This window comes from Vanessa tameamea, chromosome 30 (assembly GCF_037043105.1).
Source record: "Vanessa tameamea isolate UH-Manoa-2023 chromosome 30, ilVanTame1 primary haplotype, whole genome shotgun sequence".
In the NCBI taxonomy this organism is placed as follows: Eukaryota; Metazoa; Arthropoda; class Insecta; order Lepidoptera; family Nymphalidae; genus Vanessa; species Vanessa tameamea.
Window position 1 is genome coordinate 5,778,019 of NC_087338.1, and position 19,473 is coordinate 5,797,491.

Below are 19,473 nucleotides of genomic sequence, written 5' to 3' on the forward strand. Positions count from 1 at the left end.
AGGTAGATTTACCTACATTATGTTTAACCTTGTAAATTTGTACTTTTAATCGGTAGTAACTTAGGTCTTTGTGCAAGCCTGCCTGGATAGGTCCACCCAATGATTAGGTAGTCAAACGTGAAACATCAATATTTAGTATCGTTGTGTTCCGGTTTGAAAGGTGATTGTGTGTAATTGCAGGCATAAGGGACATAACATTTTAGTTTCCAAGGTTGGTGGCGCATTGGTTAGGTAAGGAATGTATGTTAATATTTCTTACAGCGTCAATAAGTTTGGGTATTGGGCGGTGCTGACCACTTACCGTCGGGTGGTCCATTCGTCCGTCCAACAAATTGTTACAAAAAGGTGATTATATATAGACTATTTTGATTTTACCAGCTAAAATATTTATACACTGTGCGCCAACATTCGGAACAGACTAACTGGTAATACTTACATTTTCATTACATTAGCAGCCTGTAAATTTCCCACTGCTAGGGCCTCCTCTCCCTTTGAGGAGAAGATTTGGAGCATATTCCACTACGCTGCCAATGAGGGGCGGTGGAATACACATGTGGCAGAATTTCGTTGAAATTAGACACATGCAGGTTTCCTCACGATGTTGTTCTTCAGCGCCGAGCAAACAATTAAAAAAAATACACAACCTAAACCTAAACCGAAATATCTGGTTAAAAAGAATATTAATTATTCAATGACCTAATAAGCTTTTCTTCGACATGATTAAATGAAATTGTTCTTAAGTTTTTTTCATGGTATTCACGAAGACAAAAAATTTTGGAGACACTTTTATTTATTTTTATATAAGGCATATAATTCGTTAAAAGGTTTTGAGTGAATAGGTATTTATTTTATAATCTGTTTAGAAGTATGACATCAGAGTTTCCTGTCAATTTATTTCATGACGCAGTTTAGAACTAGGGGGGGGGAGGGGTCTCCGTTACAAATAAACAATATAACGATATATTTAACAGACTTATCGTCAAATTATCTATTATTCAAATATATGTCAAAGATGCTATCTTGATTATTCAAAACATTATTGGCTGCTGCAGTTAGACGAGTGTAATTCATTTATCAACCTCCCGTCCACCCGTCTCGCTCGCACAGCAGATGTCACGTCAGGCACGTGCAGGTCACGTGCCCACTTGGCGGGATTTTCCGAACATGTGCGTTTGTTTTATTGACAGAAATTGTCGTGTTCGCTATGGACTGATTTATTTTATGACTGCAGATTTAAGGATTATGTTTTTATTTAGTTGAGTTAAACCTAAGTAAAGTCAGGCAGCAGAGATGGCCCAGTGGTTAGAACGCGTGCATTAAGATGCACCGATGATTTCGAGTTCAAACCCAGACCAGCACCACTGAATTTTCATGTGCTTAATTTGTGTTTATAATTCATCTCGTGCTCGGCGGTGAAGGAAAACATCGTGAGGAAACCTGCATTTGTCTAATTTCAACGAAATTCTGCCACATGTGTATCCACCAACCCGCATAGGAGCAGCGTGGTGGAAATGCTCCAAAACTTTCTCCTCAAAGAGGAGGCTTTAGCCCAGCAGTGGGAACTTTACAGGCTGCTAATGTAATCTAAAAACTCAATGTACTATAATTGGAAAACAAATAGTGCAGTATATTACTCAATACAAGATTATATCAATGGGAATGAGCGAGGACTTTGTATTTGTTGATTGGCAGGATATGTATAAATGGAGTTGTTTTTTATTGAGATAAGCTCTGTTATTAGAATGAGAGCTTCTAGCCGGTTCTTCTAGGTAAAATCGACTTTATGAACCGGTGATTACATACACATACTTACTTCAACACTGTAACATGACGGTTCAAAAGTGCTTTTATGAGCCTACATGAATAAAGAATATTTTGGTTTTATATACAAACTAGAGCGCTACCCAGGGACGGATTATCCATAAGGCAGTCAAGCCAACTGCCGGGGGCCCTGGCCGGTGCTACAATTTTTTTTTAAATAAAAATATATAAAATTGCGCTTTGGTTGAGAAGGTTTATTTTAGGAATTCAAATCTACTTCACGCTTAAACCGCTGGAACTATTTAGATGGAATTTAGTATGTTGATAGTTTGAGTTCCGGGGTAGAATATTGGCTTATACCCCCCCCCCTTCCGAAAGGTGAAATGGAGATGGCACTGTGACAAATATTGACCATAGTTTACATCGTCAATGCGCCAGCAACTCTGGCAACTAAGACGATATGTCCCTTCGCCTGAATTACTGTTTGACAGTAAAATATGTGGTGGTGGTACCTTTGCATACAGGCTCGCCCTACAACCTAGGAAAGTAGTCTAATTGGTAATAGTCAGGAGATTGTATTGTCTATCGTCAATATTGATCGTAATTTATTCATTAAGACAGTTGTAGGGTTCGGGGCTGAGCTCGGGTATGACTTACGGGAATGCTCAAGTGCTCAAGTCCCGGACTCACAGCCGGTTTAAACTCGAGGACTGGCTAAATAACAATTGAGTCACAGTTATCGATCTACGATACTAATGTCACTCATTCCAATCGAAGTAGGAATGAAGAAAAACAAACCTTAGATTTACGTATTTCATGCGATTTGCTAATAATTCAGCCATATTGTGCACTACTGAGAGTTTATGATTAATATATTTTATTTATAATACAACACTTAACTAGTAGTTTAGTTTTCCTTTCGAAATTCCGATAAAAATTTCGTTCAAAACGCAATTTTTTCGCAAATCCACAGTGAATATCGCGTCAATTTGCTGTCAAATGTTGTTTATTTGGCGTGGACGCGCATATGGGGTTATGGCCACACGTGTTATGGTTGGTATACAATATAGTTTATAAAATACTAATTAACATTTGTAAATAAATAATTAACTTTGCACGTGTAACAAACTTATATTTATATTGTATTTTTTTTTTGGGGCGAAATTATTTTTCGCTTACGGTAGTCTTCACGTATGAAAAAGGTCATGCTTCCTCCAGAATTTCTTTGTCTCTGAAATAATATTTAAAGGTCTTTTTTTGATAGAGATTTAAAGTAATAATTTTAATAATTGTTCTTGTTGTTATTTAATACATAATATATAGGAAAAACTTTTTCGTTCCAACCAATTTTTATTTTGGTTAATTCTTGCTTATAGCTTTTTGCTTTTAAATGTTTGCTTTTAAAAAAAAAAGAGTAACTACTGAGTTTCTTGCCGGTTTTTCTGGGCAGAACCTACATTCCGAACTGGTGGTAGTTTCACTTAATATAGTCATGTTAAAAAAGTGCTCGTAAAAGCCTACATGAATAAAGTATATTTTGATTTTAAATTATTTTTGATGTGAATAGGAAGCTAATATTATTTTCTTGTTTCTCTAAACAAAAATAATGGTCGTGTTTTTTTACTCGTATACAACAATGTTTGTATCGGAAATATGCTATTATTTTATTAGTCAGTTCGTAAAACTGATTGCCTTGATTTTTTTAAAATTGTGATGTGCCTAAAGAGATGCTTGTAAATATACAGACGCACATACTGGAGCAAGATTATCGCGCTGGTTGTTCATTTACTTCAGCCTATTATAAGTGTCTTCGTACCAAAACATACATGTTGATTTATAAAAAAACATTATTTATTTGATTACCAGATACAATTTTTTCATTTTTTAAATGATATCTTACAAGCGACGCCACACTAACAAGCTAGTCTTTCTAAAACATCTCGAAGAGCAATTTATTTAATCTGCCCTAAATAGTGGCGTTTAGATCAAACGCACCCGTGTGCTTGACGTTAGTTCGGTTGGGGCGACACGTGTGGGGCCGTCTGCTGGCCATCGATCCATGATTTTTTGATGTTTACAAACGCAGAACTTATAACTCGTGTTATTCGATCTCAGGAAAAATATTCATTATTTAGGAATGCTTTTGTAAACTAGTGGCATATCTTGGCTTTCCCGTTTAATTAGCGAATTTATTCCGACAAAAATAGAACAAGTAAAATACAACAGATTAAAACATTATTAATACAGATATTTGGATAAAAATATATTTAGAGGTGAAGTATTTTCTACTTAAAGCAATGAAAAGTAGAATGGAAAAGTAGAAATTGGTCGTAATGTTAAAAGAACATCATCATTAAAAGGTTTGACAGCCCGTTTTTGGTGAGAGTTACCAAGATTTGAAACGACCTGCCTGAGTCTATTTTTCCTGATAAGTTGAACTCTGGAGCCTTTAAGAGTAGAGTGAACAGGTTTCTTTTGGATGGGCGTGTATCACCTTCTTCATCTACACTTTCCATCAGGTGAGATGGAAGACAAACGCCTATTCCATTACAAGTATTAAAAAAAACATGGTAATCAACATCAGCGCCACCTACAGGGTTAAATTAGCTAAAATTATCCAGGTGAGCCCATCGGTATAAATGATTCATCTAAGCCTGGCTCAGATTACGAACAACTATACAGGACTTTTATAAATAGTATCTAAGTATAAAACAAAGTCACTTTCGTCTAAACCCTTAGATCTTTTAAACGGTATTTTGATTATAGTAACCAAATGTGTAGCTGTATAACTAGATACCTACACTCTATTCCAACCACAAGAGGAGAAAAGCCAAATAAACAACATTTGACAGCAAATTGACGCGATATCATTGGTCGAGAGCTTGATTAGTCTATGATGTTTACTATGGATTTGCGAATAAATTGTGTTTTGAACGTCGCCGTAACTGTTATCGGAATTTTGGAAGTAAAATTAAAGTGGAAATAAGTAGTAAAGTGCAATAGTGTTGTATAATAAATGAAGATATACTAATCATAAACTCTTAGTAGTGCACAATATAGCCGAGTTACTAGGAAGTCGCATGAAATACGTGATTCTAAGGTTTGTTTATCTTTTTTCCTACTTCCATTAGAATAGGCTGTACTATGGCACATGGCATTGCGCTACTAACCTTGGGAACCAAGATGTTATTTGCCTTGTGCCTGTAGTTACACTGGTTCAGTCACTCTTCAAACCGGAATACCGAGTACTGCTGTTTGGAGGTAGAATATCTGATAAGCGGGTGGTAACAAAGTCCTACCACCAAGTAATTATAAACATTTCCTAACAAATTCTTTATTATGTTTTGATGTCATTATAATACTGACGCAGAATAATTTCTAAATATTTTGATATAACATCATGAATTTAGTATGAAAAAACACCTAAAGGCGTGACCACACGACGAAGGTGCTAAATAAATAACCTTTTCTGCGTCCGACGCGTCGACACCTCGGTATTTATACCGCGTAGAGCCGCCCCTTGGGGGGTGATGTGATATTTTTTTCCGACGTCCATTTTAGTAGCTGTCTATTGTTTTTAACTTCATATTGCTCTTAAAAAATGTCGGTGATTTTTTTTGTATGAATTATGGTTATATTTAATTATTTTGAGCAATGCAAATGCTTTGACAATAATTCCACTAATTTTTTAGTTCTATCTTAAAATCCTAATATTATAAATGTTATAGCTTCGTTTGTGAGTTACGCAATACAACTAAAACAGCAATCATTGAAAAACAATTGTAAACACATGTCTGGCGTGAAGAGGAAGACAGAGAACCTCACCTCTCTCTTACAAATCGGCGAAGCCTCGGACAAAATCGAAAAATTTAATAAGTTTGAATTGAAAGTACTTTTAAATTATTTTTATTTTATATTTTCAGACAAGTCTAAATTGATATATTTCTCATATCTATGGTTACATTACAACTATGTATGTTTGTATATGTGTGTGCTCGTGTATTGTGTTTGTGTGTAAGGAGCGTTTTGATAAAATTAAAAACGAAAATGGATTTTCAAAATTTATTTTTCACATGGATGACATAAAATTATGTTATGTAATTTTTCAAACTTAATTAATATTTACATATTTGGTGCATTTTAAGTTTATTTAAAAATTTATTTAAACGTGTTTTATTTAGTTTATACAATTATTTAGAATGTTATATAATCATAAATGTAGACAATTTACATGCAATAAATATGTACTTGTATACAATAATACCCAGACTTTTATTGAGAAGTAAATACAGATTGTTTATTTCCGAAATTTTATTTGAAAAAAGATTTAAAGCAAAAACTCGATTGTAAAGCTCCATCCAGATCGACGCTATGCTCCGGCCACACTTACCAAACGTTAAGGTATCACTGTATAAAGTATTATTTGCAAGAATTAAAAATATATTTTACACTAGAGAATTTATTTATTTACTTATATTTAATAATGTCATTACTTTATATTACACTTTATGATCTATATTTACAATTTATTAATTTAAAAAAGAACAATCTTAAATGTTACAGATAATAAATATTTCATAAATTATTCGGAATAAATGACCGAAAAAACGAATTCGAAAATGAACCCGTTAGTTAGTTTATTAAACCAGAAAATAAATATATCGGCTTATAGTGACAGCTTACTCGAAACACAAGCCCAATATAGATAGAACACGATATCAGAAACTTTGGACAAGATATCAACGGCAAATGTGCGGTGAGAATTTAATGTTGACAATTCAAAAGGCGCAGGCTTGGCTTGGGATTCGAACCCTCGTGACCTACAGCCTACTCAGCAGGCCAAGATCAAGACTGTCTAGTTGATAGCTAACAAGAGCAGTAGTTCCGGTTTATATGTTCCGGACAACTCCTGTGAGGACTATGGCACTTCTGTGACGAGTATGTCGTCATCGGGAGCCAAGTAGCGACGCCTAAAATGACGCGGAAAATACTTCCGATTGGTAAAGATTGTTCTCATCCCTCTATCAAAGAATATTGTTAAATTGAAAAATCAATTTAAGATTTCAATAACGATCTTCCGAAAAGCGCATACCACCGATCAATCTGAAACTTGGTACAGTAACGTGTTTTGACCTCCTTAGACTAAGGAAACCCTCTTTTAATTCGGTGTGCATAATCGCGTGTTTATAACCTAAACATTTGTTTTTTTAAAAACCTTACCCAACCTCTTTTTCATATTAAATATAGTTTTTGCGCAAATTTTCGGTATGATATTCGTGATAAGGAGGTCAAAATACTACACATAATATTCAAATATTCAATAACGTAAAAAGTCACCCCAAACGCGGCAACATTATATATTCAACTATTAGCCATTTATGAAATTGTTGCTTTGAACTTAGTATTAAACAATTATAATATATATATATATACACACACATACGCACGGCGACGCTTACATATTCCATAATTTATGTTAATTACGAAGATCGATTATATTATGTAAATGTTTTGTGAAGTTTTATTTGTCGAACTATGCGGTAATGTCTCGTAGAAAATTAAAAAGAATCGTAATTTATGTTATTTTGGTTAATTTTAAATAATTCCAGTATAGGATTTAAGATTAGCTTGTATGCGCCATTTTTTGTGTTAATTTCAGTGGTTCTTGATGTTTTTGGAGTCGGGAACACTGAGGTATGATTTTTTGTAGCGTGTAACACCTTTGTTATTTGGAGTTTAATGATGGTTGTTTTTAATTTGAAGATAGAAGAAGACGAAAAAAAAACAAAAAACAAAAAACGATGTCGTTTTCCAAAAAAATTGCAGAGAAAATAATAGACGTTCGGTTACTAAAACTTAAGGGAAATGTTAATGACAAAGCACGTAACTGGGAGATACGACTTTTTGAAATTACATTAGCGATATCATACGCGTGTGTTAATTTTCAAAGGTATATGGTATTATTTTCTTTTGTAGTAACAGCTTCTTGGGTCTACGTTTTTGTGGAAACTGGGTATGGCTTTTGTTAGTTTTACCGGACAACATTTTGTCAACCACTGACTGAATGCATTAAAATTTACACATGATATAATTAGGCAATTAATCTATGGTATTAATTACAAATGATGAAACACGTCATGTTACATTGATCTCCTCGTCGGAAGCGCTCGCGTCGCTTTCGTAGTCGTCCTCCTCCATGTTCGTGAAAACGTTTTCCCGCGCAAATAAACCGCCCGCGGCCATTTTGTCGTCGTAGCGAAAATCATTTTGACAGTTCGAAGTTGAAGTGTACATTTTGTTTTTGATTTCGTCGTCTTCGTTCGAAACTGGAGACATTTTGGGCTTGTCTGCTTCAGCGTCGGATAGGTCGGGGTGCGGGTTGTTTTTGTTGGGTAACGTCTGTTCCCTCGATCCGCCTGACGCGAGGAGTTCCCGCTCTTTCGAGTTGCGCCACTTCATGCGACGGTTTTGGAACCAGATTTTTACCTGTGAAAAAACACAATGATTTAATAAATAGAATGAACAGCCATGGTGAGCCAGTGGTTAAGAGAATAAAACTTATTATAGCTAGATTAAGCCTGGAGATGGAAAACATCGTAAAAACTGCATGTGGCGGATGAAAATCTGCCACGTGTACCCACCGACTTGCATTGGAAGATATCCAAACCTTCTCCTCATAAAGAAGACATTTACAGGCTGACACAAATAATTATTCATAGCCATTATATAAATTAAGGATTAGGAAATATGTCGGCAATGGAAAAGAATAAAGCCACAAAATGGTACTTTGCGAAATTAGGTTTAAAGTTAATTTAGTAAACTTCATTTCCCATGCGTATTATTTTGGCGCCTAATGCCTTTTTACTCATTTAAGTCACGACATATATTGCTCACTCTGATTATCTGATAGGAAGACAATCCTACACGGCTGAAGAGCGATCGCGTGCAAGATGAACCAACTTCCTAATTTTAGTTGCTTTTGAGAATATCATGACTCAAAAAACATCATAACTTTAATTGACTTAAGTCGTAATTTGAATTACGTTTAGCTTAAATAGATTTGCTTCTAAACCTACGTAACAGTTTATTTAATATTGTAAAAATGTAACAAAAAATAATCCTTTAAAATACTAAGTACTCTGAATATAATTTATAAATAAATCTCGAGCAAATAAAAAATCTTCTTGTATGAAATCTTCTTGTAACCCTCCGAAACAAAAATATTCCAAATCGGTTAAAAAATCACGGAGTCCTGAGGTAATAAACATTAGAAAAATTCAACCGAATTGAGAATCTCCATCTTTTTTGTTCAAATACATATTAACTACCAGATGTCAACTGTCATATATAATATTTTTTTTATAAATGAATATTAACAAAAACTAATGCGTGCGTGATTCGGATAAAATATAAAAAAAAAACCATCATTATCGTTAAATTTATGAATTATCATCAAAGGGGCAGTTTTTATAACATCGATTCCTCATTTTCTGGTTATTTTTGTGAAATCTAACAGTTTCGGAGTGTATTGTGTGGGTGACGCTTTATTGATGGCGGGGCGTGGTCGCGCGGGTCTTTGATATGTGACTTGTATATTTATAACGAAATGAGACTAATATTTTCTAGTAAAAGTTGTGTAATATAACTAAAAACACAATAAATAAATATAAACAATGAACTAAAATTACGTTGTCATCGTACCTAAATTAATTAAAAAAGTGTATTCATATTTGTTATTAAGTAAATATTTTTTATCTGTTGAAAATAAGAATCGAGAGACTACAGTAAAGAAACAATTAGGTAAACGTTGTTCAGACTGACACATTTCAACGCTCTTCGGAAGCATATTCTTGACTCACATTTTTATTTACGTTTTGTCCGAATCGAAAATTCCTTTGCTTATAATAATTATAATACATTTTTTAAGATTCATTCATAATAGAACCGTTATTTTGAACAAAACAAATATAACAGAAACATTATCAAAAGCCAAAAATCTAGCATAAAAATCTACACGAAATCAAAATGACAAATCACTCTCACCGAACGGAACCAATCAGTTATTGATCGATTTTGAAATTCGAACGAGTCATTTGTCACTTTTGATTGTCGAATGTTTTTTTTGGCGCGAATATCTGATAATTGAAACGTGAGACAGATTATACATGGATGTCTAATTTGACATTATCTTGATAATGATATCGGATCATTTAAAAAAAAACAACCTCTTTAAGTTTCTCGTGAAAAATATTTAACGTGTGATTTTTTCTTATTTCAAAATAATCGAACTAATAGGATAATAGTAATCAGTAATCAAATGTATTTTATTCAAGTAAACTTCACAATGAAGTTTTTTGAATCATCACCAAAGCAGAACGGAAGCACTACGGAAGCAGTCTCCAGCGATAAAAAATTATAAGAAACTCTCATAGTTGCTCTTTTCAAATAAACAGATTTACAATGCTGTTATTCACAAACGGTATTCAATTCCTGTGATGGAACCCGAGCCATAATCCAGACATTTTTTCTAAAAAGTATACTAAAATACTCGTGGTCGTAGCTAAAGTCAAAAATTCACGTTTGGTAAGCTTTGAGTTTTCATGAATTTATTTATTCTATATGTTGGATTACTTTGTTACACCTTTATACGTCTGCAATTTGGATGTATTTGAAAGGGTCTGGGTGGTTTAGATTGGACTCGGGTGATACTGGAATCGAGAAGTAAATAAAGCTCTTAAAGTCGCGACCTACTACGTATGGAGCAGCGTGGCAAGCGTTTGCCCAGGTAGGATCATTTATGGGCTGTTATTGTAAGATGTATTACTTGGTTAATATGATTGACAAGAAACGTTCATAGCATAACTTATATCTTCAATAGAATATGTTTATGGTAATATTATGTTGGTTCACCAAACCATTTTCTATGATAACTACGCCACTGATTGTGACTATATAGCCGAGATGGCCCAGTGGTTACAACGCGTGCATCTTAACCGATGATTTCGGGTTCAAACCCAGGCAGGCACCACTGAATTTACATGTGCTTAATTTGTTTATAATTCATCTCGTGCTCGGCGGTGAAGGAAAACATCGTGAGGAAACCTGCATGTGTCTAATTTCAACGAAATTCTGCCACATGTGTATTCCACCAACCCGCATTGGAGCAGCGTGGTGGAATATGCTCCATACCTTCTCCTCAACGGGAGAGGAGGCCTTAACCCAGCAGTGGGAAATTTACAGGCTGATTATGTTATTATGTTATGTTTATGATTGTGACTGCTCTCAACGAAGAGAGGATAAGAAGAGGACTATATTGTACAAATGTATGCGTTAACTTATAGTCCGAACGAAAACGACATTCTGTATACACCGAGTCACTGATGATACACTGTCAACTTCTCAACTAATAGCCACTACTGAGAATTCTCTGACAGAAAAACTCAACACTCAATGACCCAGAACTTACAGCAGCCCCATATCCACTTGACCAAGCAAATGTACTTAAATTGTAGTCCATAGCAGAGAATCTTGCCGGTTCTTCTAAATGGAATTAAAATTCATCCAGCACTTTACTTGCTACATAAATGTATATGGAAACGATTGTAAAGCGCTTACATCGCTACAAATTATAAAAGAAAATTCCTCCGCTGGGTCTGTTTGATTAAACGCGACCAAATCAAAAACTACTGAACGGATATTCATGAGATATCCTCTAATGGACGGAGAGATTCATGAGGCAGGTACGCTGAGACATAACGACGATAAAGTTTAATGTATTTTTGACTTCCAAGACACAGGTTATCCTATGGTAGTCCATAGAATTATTTTGCGTATCAACTATAATTTCGCCTAGCATATTTCATTTACCTAGTTTTAAATTATGATTGTATTTGTATGTTTTTTCTTAATAAATCATTTTTCACTGCTCTCGATTTATCGAGATTCATTTTCCGTTTTTGCGGGATGTTGTCCAAACAAAAAACGATTAGGACATCCTTATCATTGGATAAGAATCTCCATATGATTACGGTTAAAACGTCTTATTTACACCCTTATTACATAAAAGCTTATCTTGGAATATCGCTTAAAACCGCATGTAGCTTGCAGGAGTATGCCGCTCACTCCAATACCTAAAGACCCTCCTTGACCGACACGTACTCGCACATTTAGCGACAATACGCCAGATGACGCGACCCTTTCTGATTCTGACTTGCGTTAGTGATGTGGTTCTTGTCGATGAGTAGTTGATTGAATATGTCGATGTTTTATTAATTTCCTTTGAAATAAACAAACGATTCAATCGACTTGATATTGATGATTTGTAACGAAATACGAACTCGATGTATATAAATACATTGAATGTAGGAAATGTTTTAGTTAAATAGAGGATCAGTTAACATCAAGCTCATTTGTACGTCGCTCTCCTTGCTAAAGTAATTTAAAAATAAACGTATAAAATCTAAATTCGCTTTATAATGAACTAGCTTACCCTTTACCGGCAAAATTTATAAAACTTTACCTTTAGCAGAAAAATGTAACTACTCGAGGGATGAATTAAAAAAGTCTATGTCCTTCCCGGGAACTCGAACTATCTCCACACCAAGTTTCATCCAAATCAGTTCAGCGGTTTAAGTGTGAAGAGGTAACAGACAGTTTCTTTCTCATTTATAATATATTAGTATATGTAGATATGTGAAAAGATCTAAAATTGTCGATATCGAATATTTAATATCAGCACATCCCTTACGAAGGCAGGGGTGGATTCGACTAAGAATTAATTACTCTTTGGCATATTCACTTTTATTGCGAATTATACGGAATAAAGAGATAGGCGCGACTAACTAGGAGGGGAAGGGGGACGTTCGTTATAGTGTTGTGATTATGATTAATTAGCTTCGAAGCTGTTTCGTCATACTTATGAATATAATAAGACATTTTATTTTAAAAATATTATATTATTTGTTCGATAATTTAGTACAAAGTGACTTAATATATAACAAGTGGGTCGTTAATTTTTGATTTTAAAGATATGGAAGTCTTTTTTGACGGTTTTCGTCTGTTTTTCTTGATTATAGCTTATTGTTAATTAATTATGATAATGTTTATATACCATATAGAGTCATATCGAGTCCAAGCTATGTATTTGTTGTCCGTATGTCTGTCTGTTGGCTTTCACGGCGAAACCACTGCAACGAATTGATGGAATATCAAAATATGAAGCAAGCTCGAACTCCAAGGAAGGATATAGACTACTTTTTTTACCCTAAAACGCGAGCGAAGGCGCCGGCGACAACTAGTATAAAAGCGATGCGATCGTAAAGGCTGTAGTCATTTTCTTCTGCGATCAATTTAATTTAATTATCAGCTTCAATAGATCAGGTTTTTGTTATTTTTTTAACAATTCCCGAGTCCATTCCGTACGTAAATAGCATAGGAATCTATTTTGACTCGACGTTCGTCCAATGAATGATTTTCGGACGTTCGCGTTCCAAATTTGAAATATTCATATTTGGTATGAATATTCAAACGGCCCGCTGTTTACATTCACGGCGTTCCAATTTCGAAATATTTGCATTTATTTATTTTGAATTGGGAACTTTTTGTTGGCGCGGTTTTCGCGGTTTGATTGACACGACGCCATGTTTGTTTGTTTAATTTCGCGGTAATATTTTTTTCGAATGTATTTGCTTAGTCAAATTTTGTTTAATTTAAATAGTGTTTGTGAATATCTTTTTATAATAACCCTTTTACAGTTTGATCACAATGAGTGACATGATATTGTATGTTTACTTAATTTAAATATCGGATATTATTTGAGCGTCGTTTTTTTTTATTTCGCTATCGGGAGGCCATGGGAATATATTTCTTAATTATTATTATTCTAAACTAGAATTCAATTCAAATATATTTAAAAATACGTTTAGATAAATAAAACAGGCAGATGAAATAAGTAACGCATAAATTCGTCATTACATCAGAGCCACAGATAACCAATAAAGCTAGCACAGATTAAACCATTGTTTGGAACAATTAATTCGAACAAAGCATAGATTGAGTTGATAGGACTCTGAAACTAAAGATGGCGGTCGGTGGATTTGAGTTTGAAGTTAAAAATCTTTTATAATTTTAATAGTGTCTATAGATAAAATATAATATTGAGTGATTTTAAATAGTTTAATTTGTTTTATTTTTTTATTACTAACTTTATTTTACAGTATTTTACCATCGATTAAACGGTAATAAGCGATTTAGTTACACAGCTGTATTTAATTAATTAATTATTATTAAATATTTTAATTATAATAGCAGGCGTTGTGCAAGCTCATCTTGATAGGTACCACTAACTCATCATATGTTCAACCGCCAAACGGAAATATTTGGTGTTGTTGTGTTCCGGGTGGAACAGTGTAACTAACGTGACGAAAAACATAACATCTTAATTTCCAAGCTTGGTGGCGCATGTAAAGGACTGTTAATATTTCTTACAGTACCATTGTCTACCGACGGTGGTGACCACTTACCAGTAGGTACACATTCTTTAAAAACCTAATCTTAATTAATCGTGCGACATGAAACTTAACTTATTTATAAAAAAAAGTCAATTTGAGAATGATATAAAAATTTAAATATCGAACGTAATAAATATAAAGCTGCTTCCACACCCGCGGAGCGTGTCCGCAATCTTGGCGCGCTGCTTGCGTTTGACATTAAATAATTGTTGGGCGCCGACGGGGCTGGTTGCGGTAAGCTTCTATTAGAGACGGCTGTTTATTTTCTTTTAAGAATTGTTTTATAACATTGTTTTATTGTTATATTATTTAATAATTCAATACGTACTGAATACATATTATCCGTACTTAAAAAAATGTCTTTAAATGTATATCTGTCATTTTTTATAAAATGTATACTTCATTTTTATGGTTCTTTCTTATCTAGAATAGATATAATCAAATTTGTGTTCATTGAATGAAGTCATTGTATAAAAAAAAATGTAGAAATGCTTGGAGTTATATTGGCCGCAATTTTTTGTATTTAATTCGGTTGAGATCCACGTATGCTTATTAATTGCTAAGTTCTTATAACAAATTAAAAAGAAACAGATTTATTTTATCGCTTCAAATCAAAACGATGTTCACAATTCGACAAAAAAAAAACCAGTTTATTATTGGTACCGCTCTATCTCATTGCTAAGTCTATAGTTTGGGGAGGAAGTTGGAATTTATTTAATGACGCCGTCCTGAGGGGTTGAGCCGGATTGTGATGGGCGCAGAGATTTTTTTTATATATTTTTATCGCGAATTAGGAACCTTTGTATAACCTTTGATGGTAATATCTGAGATGATATTGTTTTTTTAAAACGCGCCTTTATTTATTAGACATTTTAGAAAGTCTTCTTTTTACATCTATATTAATGTTTTTACTCATTTAGTACTTTTTGAGTAACTAAAGGGAATCTCTTTTATCGTAAGTACATATTTTTATAATTGAATTTTATTTCTTTGTTTATTTGAGATACGAACACGCAAAGTTAAATATTAATCTTATTAATTACAAATAAAATTAGATAACATCCGTTTGATACAAGTACCGATTACAGAAGCTCAACACAAATTCGACAATTTAAAAAAAAAACGATCACTTGTCAATTTGGCGAATGTATATAGGTTATAGGACATTACAAGTTATTACGTTTGCGTAAAGATCATTTTCGCATAAGAAATAGATAGATTGATGATTTTGAAGCGGCTCTTAATTCGGAAGCTTCATCTAAGTTGTGTTATACTGTAACTTACTATCTAGCTGTTTGACTAAAAGTTATTGCAATATGAACTAAATCCTTTTTTTTTTATATATATATATAAAACACAATTTGAGTGACATTTAACCAAAAAAAATTTATATTTCAACTAATAAATATATCTAAAAAATAATAATAATAACGACGAGTTTCTGTAAATATTTTTGTTTGCTTAAAGTTAAGTTTCAATAATCACGATTAAAAATAACGTAATGAAAATGAATTCATCTTTTAGAAGTAGAATTGAAAACAAAATCTACTTAAACTTATAAAAAGAGATTGTATTTACAATCCGATTTTAATTGCCCTTGTCAAAGCCCGTATTGTGTAACAGAGAAAGCTTAATACAATTATGTTTTTAATTTGCGCTCATTTAGCGTTCAAAACCAGTGGCTAGTTAAGGCATATATTAAAAAAACTATGTAGGTATATACTTTCATCGTATGTGACTTTTGATACGTAATTTCTAAATTTCAAGCTTCCGCCGTGCAAATATGAACTTAGTTATGTATGTATGATATCAAAATTCATTTTAATAACACTCTTTCGATTTGATATTATAAATGAAAAAGGGAGCTTGTTAATCTTTTACGTCTTAAGTTAATCGATCGTCATAAATATTTTATGCGTTATCAGCAGTCCAGAAAGACACACGTTACCTAACAGATGTGACCTCATATGCGGGTAATGCCGCGGGCGACGACTAGTTGTATAAGAAGGACCATAATAAGTTATATTTAAACACTATAGATATGTGTTTCATGAGATATATAAGAGGGTAAGTTATGGTCCGGGTGCTTTTGTGGCGACCAGTGGCAAAACTATATCAGATATCCCAAAACTTCGTGCAGGGGATTTGTACACGTGGAACGTTGGGCGTTATTTCACAGTTCTATGTGATAATACATATTGTTTAGCAATACATTTTATACTAATATTCCGTAGAATAATTTAGAAATGCATAATATTGTTTTATGGTTTAGTTAGGGGGGCAAATGGGCCACCTGATGGTAAGCGATCACCACTGTCCGTAGACCATGGTGCTGTAGGAAATATTAAACATTCCTTACATCGCCAACGCGCCACCAACCTTGGGAACTAAGATGTTATGTCCCTTGTGCCTGTTACACTGGTTCACTCACCCTTCAAACCGGAATACAACAGTACTGGGAACTGGTATTTGGCAGTAGAATGTATGATAGGTGGGTGGTACCCAGTTCTTTTTAATTTAGTCTTAATAAACTTTTTAAATTTTGTAAACGGTAAATTGATTACATGTCCCGGTATCTTATTATATATGCGTGTAACATATAACGAATGATATATTTTGTTATTTAGTGCATTTATGTTATACTTTGATGGATATACATGAAAGATGACTCGATGATAATTCGCTGGCACGAAAACATAAGCGACGAATATCTTAAGTCATAATTTTGAAATTGTTCAATGATTTAATTTATAGCAACACTCAGTAAAGACTCTAAAGTCTGCAGTTAATTATCTAGTCTATTTAATCAACAAGGAACAGATATTAAATATATTTGAATCGATTAAAGTTAATTAGTTTATCACTGATTCCAACTACCTCGGTCAAGGGTGTGCCATTCATTGACAGTTCAATAAAAATGACGACTTAAATAGAAGCGAAGTTGTTATCAGAAGCTTGGAAGTGAAAATAAATTGGATTTACGGCGTTCTGTGAAATTGTGTCTTGTTATAAATCAAGTACCATATCTTTAAGAATAGTTTGTATAGCATAATATTATAGTAGAGCTATTTACCAATCGTATGGAAAATGTATAACAAAGATTTGTTTTAAATTTGTACTACACATACCATTGAAATGGACTTTCATAGATGACCTTATATTTTTCCAGAAAAATACAAGTGTATATTAATATTAGTATATATTTATTTCAATTCAAAAAACCCAACAGATTTTTTCGTGTTGTTTTTACATGTAAGCCCAATTACGAAATTATAAAAAAAGTACGAAATTTAATCGACGAGTGAAATCGTATATCTAAACGCACCTTTATATCAAACAAATGTACAAAAACAGTAGACCATAAACCACATTCGAACTGCCTAATCCGAAAACATTCAATAAACAGTAAAACCTGCTTGGAAGTATCCTATAAAAATCAGATATCATAAAAAGGCCGGTACGAGAAACCAAACGCAAAAAAAGTTAAGCGCTCAACGACCAATACGACGCGCGGATACACTTTTATACGATACAAATCGTCCAATAGAATCGCGTTTTAAGACGTAACACGGAGTATACGACCGTCTCTTTCTAACTTATACGTTAAATATACTCCCATTTCGCTTAGATCGCCCTGTCTTGAGCAGTTTAGAGGTTATTTTGTAAATTTATAGGTGTCATAGAAATGAACTTTTTGTTTAGTGCGCAATTTCTTTTTCATTTGTGTTTTTATTGGGTTGGAATGATCGTCTCAATGGTTTAGCGGGTTATTTAGATCAGCGTTGGGTTGAATGGGCTTTATTAAATCAGAAATTGTATTTTATAACAATACAATATCATAAGCGTTTGGCCGTTTTTTTTTCGTTAAATTTGAATTTTTAATATGTGAAAATTTTATTTAAAACATGATGTGGTAATATTGAACATATTATAAGGTTTTGATCATCGTTTTGGGATATATATATCGTGACTGATAATATATTTTGTCTCTTGTACGTCCATCTATTCCAACCATAACAGGGAAAAGCCAAATAAACAACATTTGACAGCAAATTGACGCGATATCATTGGTCGAGAGCTTGATTAATCTATGATATTCACTATGGATTTGCGAAAAAATTGCGTTTTGAAGGTCGACGAAACTGTTATCGGAATTTTGGAAGTAGAATTAAAGTGGAAATAAGTAGTTAAGTGTAACAGTGTTGTATTATAAATAAAGATGTACTAATCATAAACTCTTAGTAGCGCACAATACCTATAGCCGAGTTATTAGCAAATCGCATGAAATACGTAAATCTAAGGATTGTTTATCTTTTTTCCTACTTCCAATAGGGATATTGGAATAGGCTATAGAGCAGTTCAAGCAATCCATGTATAGGTATAAGTGATTGTTAATCTTTCAGTAGCTGTTACAGAAGTAATTATGACTAGCCAATGAGCCAATGATGATATCAGTGAGATATACAATAGGTAAGTATAGAATTCGGATACTCTTTTAATTGCACACTTTCTTGCTAGCGTATTTAATAAAGCAAAAAAGTCGATGAAACGAAATGAGACGGTCAAATAGACACGAGTTATTTAACACGTTAAACCCAAGTGATTGGATGAAGTTTTAACTTATTTAGAAGGAGCAATGCCCGACTCCGCTTTAAAATTTGGCTTAGGTACCTAATCATTTCTCAGTGTTCCTCAACGTTAGAATTTCTCTACACATTCTAGTATCTGTTTAAAATTAAAGGCAACAATCGACCGTTTACAAAAATAAGTTATTAAAATGGCAAGATAACGATTATCGATGAAAAAAATCTTCCAATCATTCAAAATCGTAAGTGTCCATAGACAACAAAATATGTATATATGATATACTACTTCTGAAGCATCTGAACCTCTGCAACACACAAATAATCACCGAAGCGGTTGACGTGGTGAGGAATTATTTGCCAACATGTCGTGCAGATATGTGTGTCTTAGCTAATATAGGAGTTTGATCTTGAAAGATTTTCTCACGAATCCCACTGTCAAATCTTGGTAAAATTTAGATAGTAACATCCCTAAGGTATCTTCTTTTTAAAAAACAAGAATTGTTGTAATCTGACAACCCAGTAAAAATATATCGCAGATTAAAAAAGATAAAACATCGTTGCATTCTCGTTATTTAATTATAACGTCACAACGTTATTTGGTCACGTTCGTTACGCCA

At 33.5% G+C, this 19,473-nt stretch overlaps 1 protein-coding gene across 1 annotated transcript in view; it reads right to left on the bottom strand.

Moving 5' to 3' along the window:
- Positions 1-7,883: 7,883 nt before the first annotated feature.
- The window catches only part of Dbx, a 35,217-nt gene continuing 23,627 nt past the window's right edge, over positions 7,884-19,473 (bottom strand). The window contains exon 6 of the mRNA XM_064220024.1: positions 7,884-8,247. Coding sequence (XP_064076094.1) covers positions 7,897-8,247 — 351 coding nt within the window. The 3' untranslated portion in view covers positions 7,884-7,896. The remainder of the gene's footprint in view (positions 8,248-19,473) is intronic.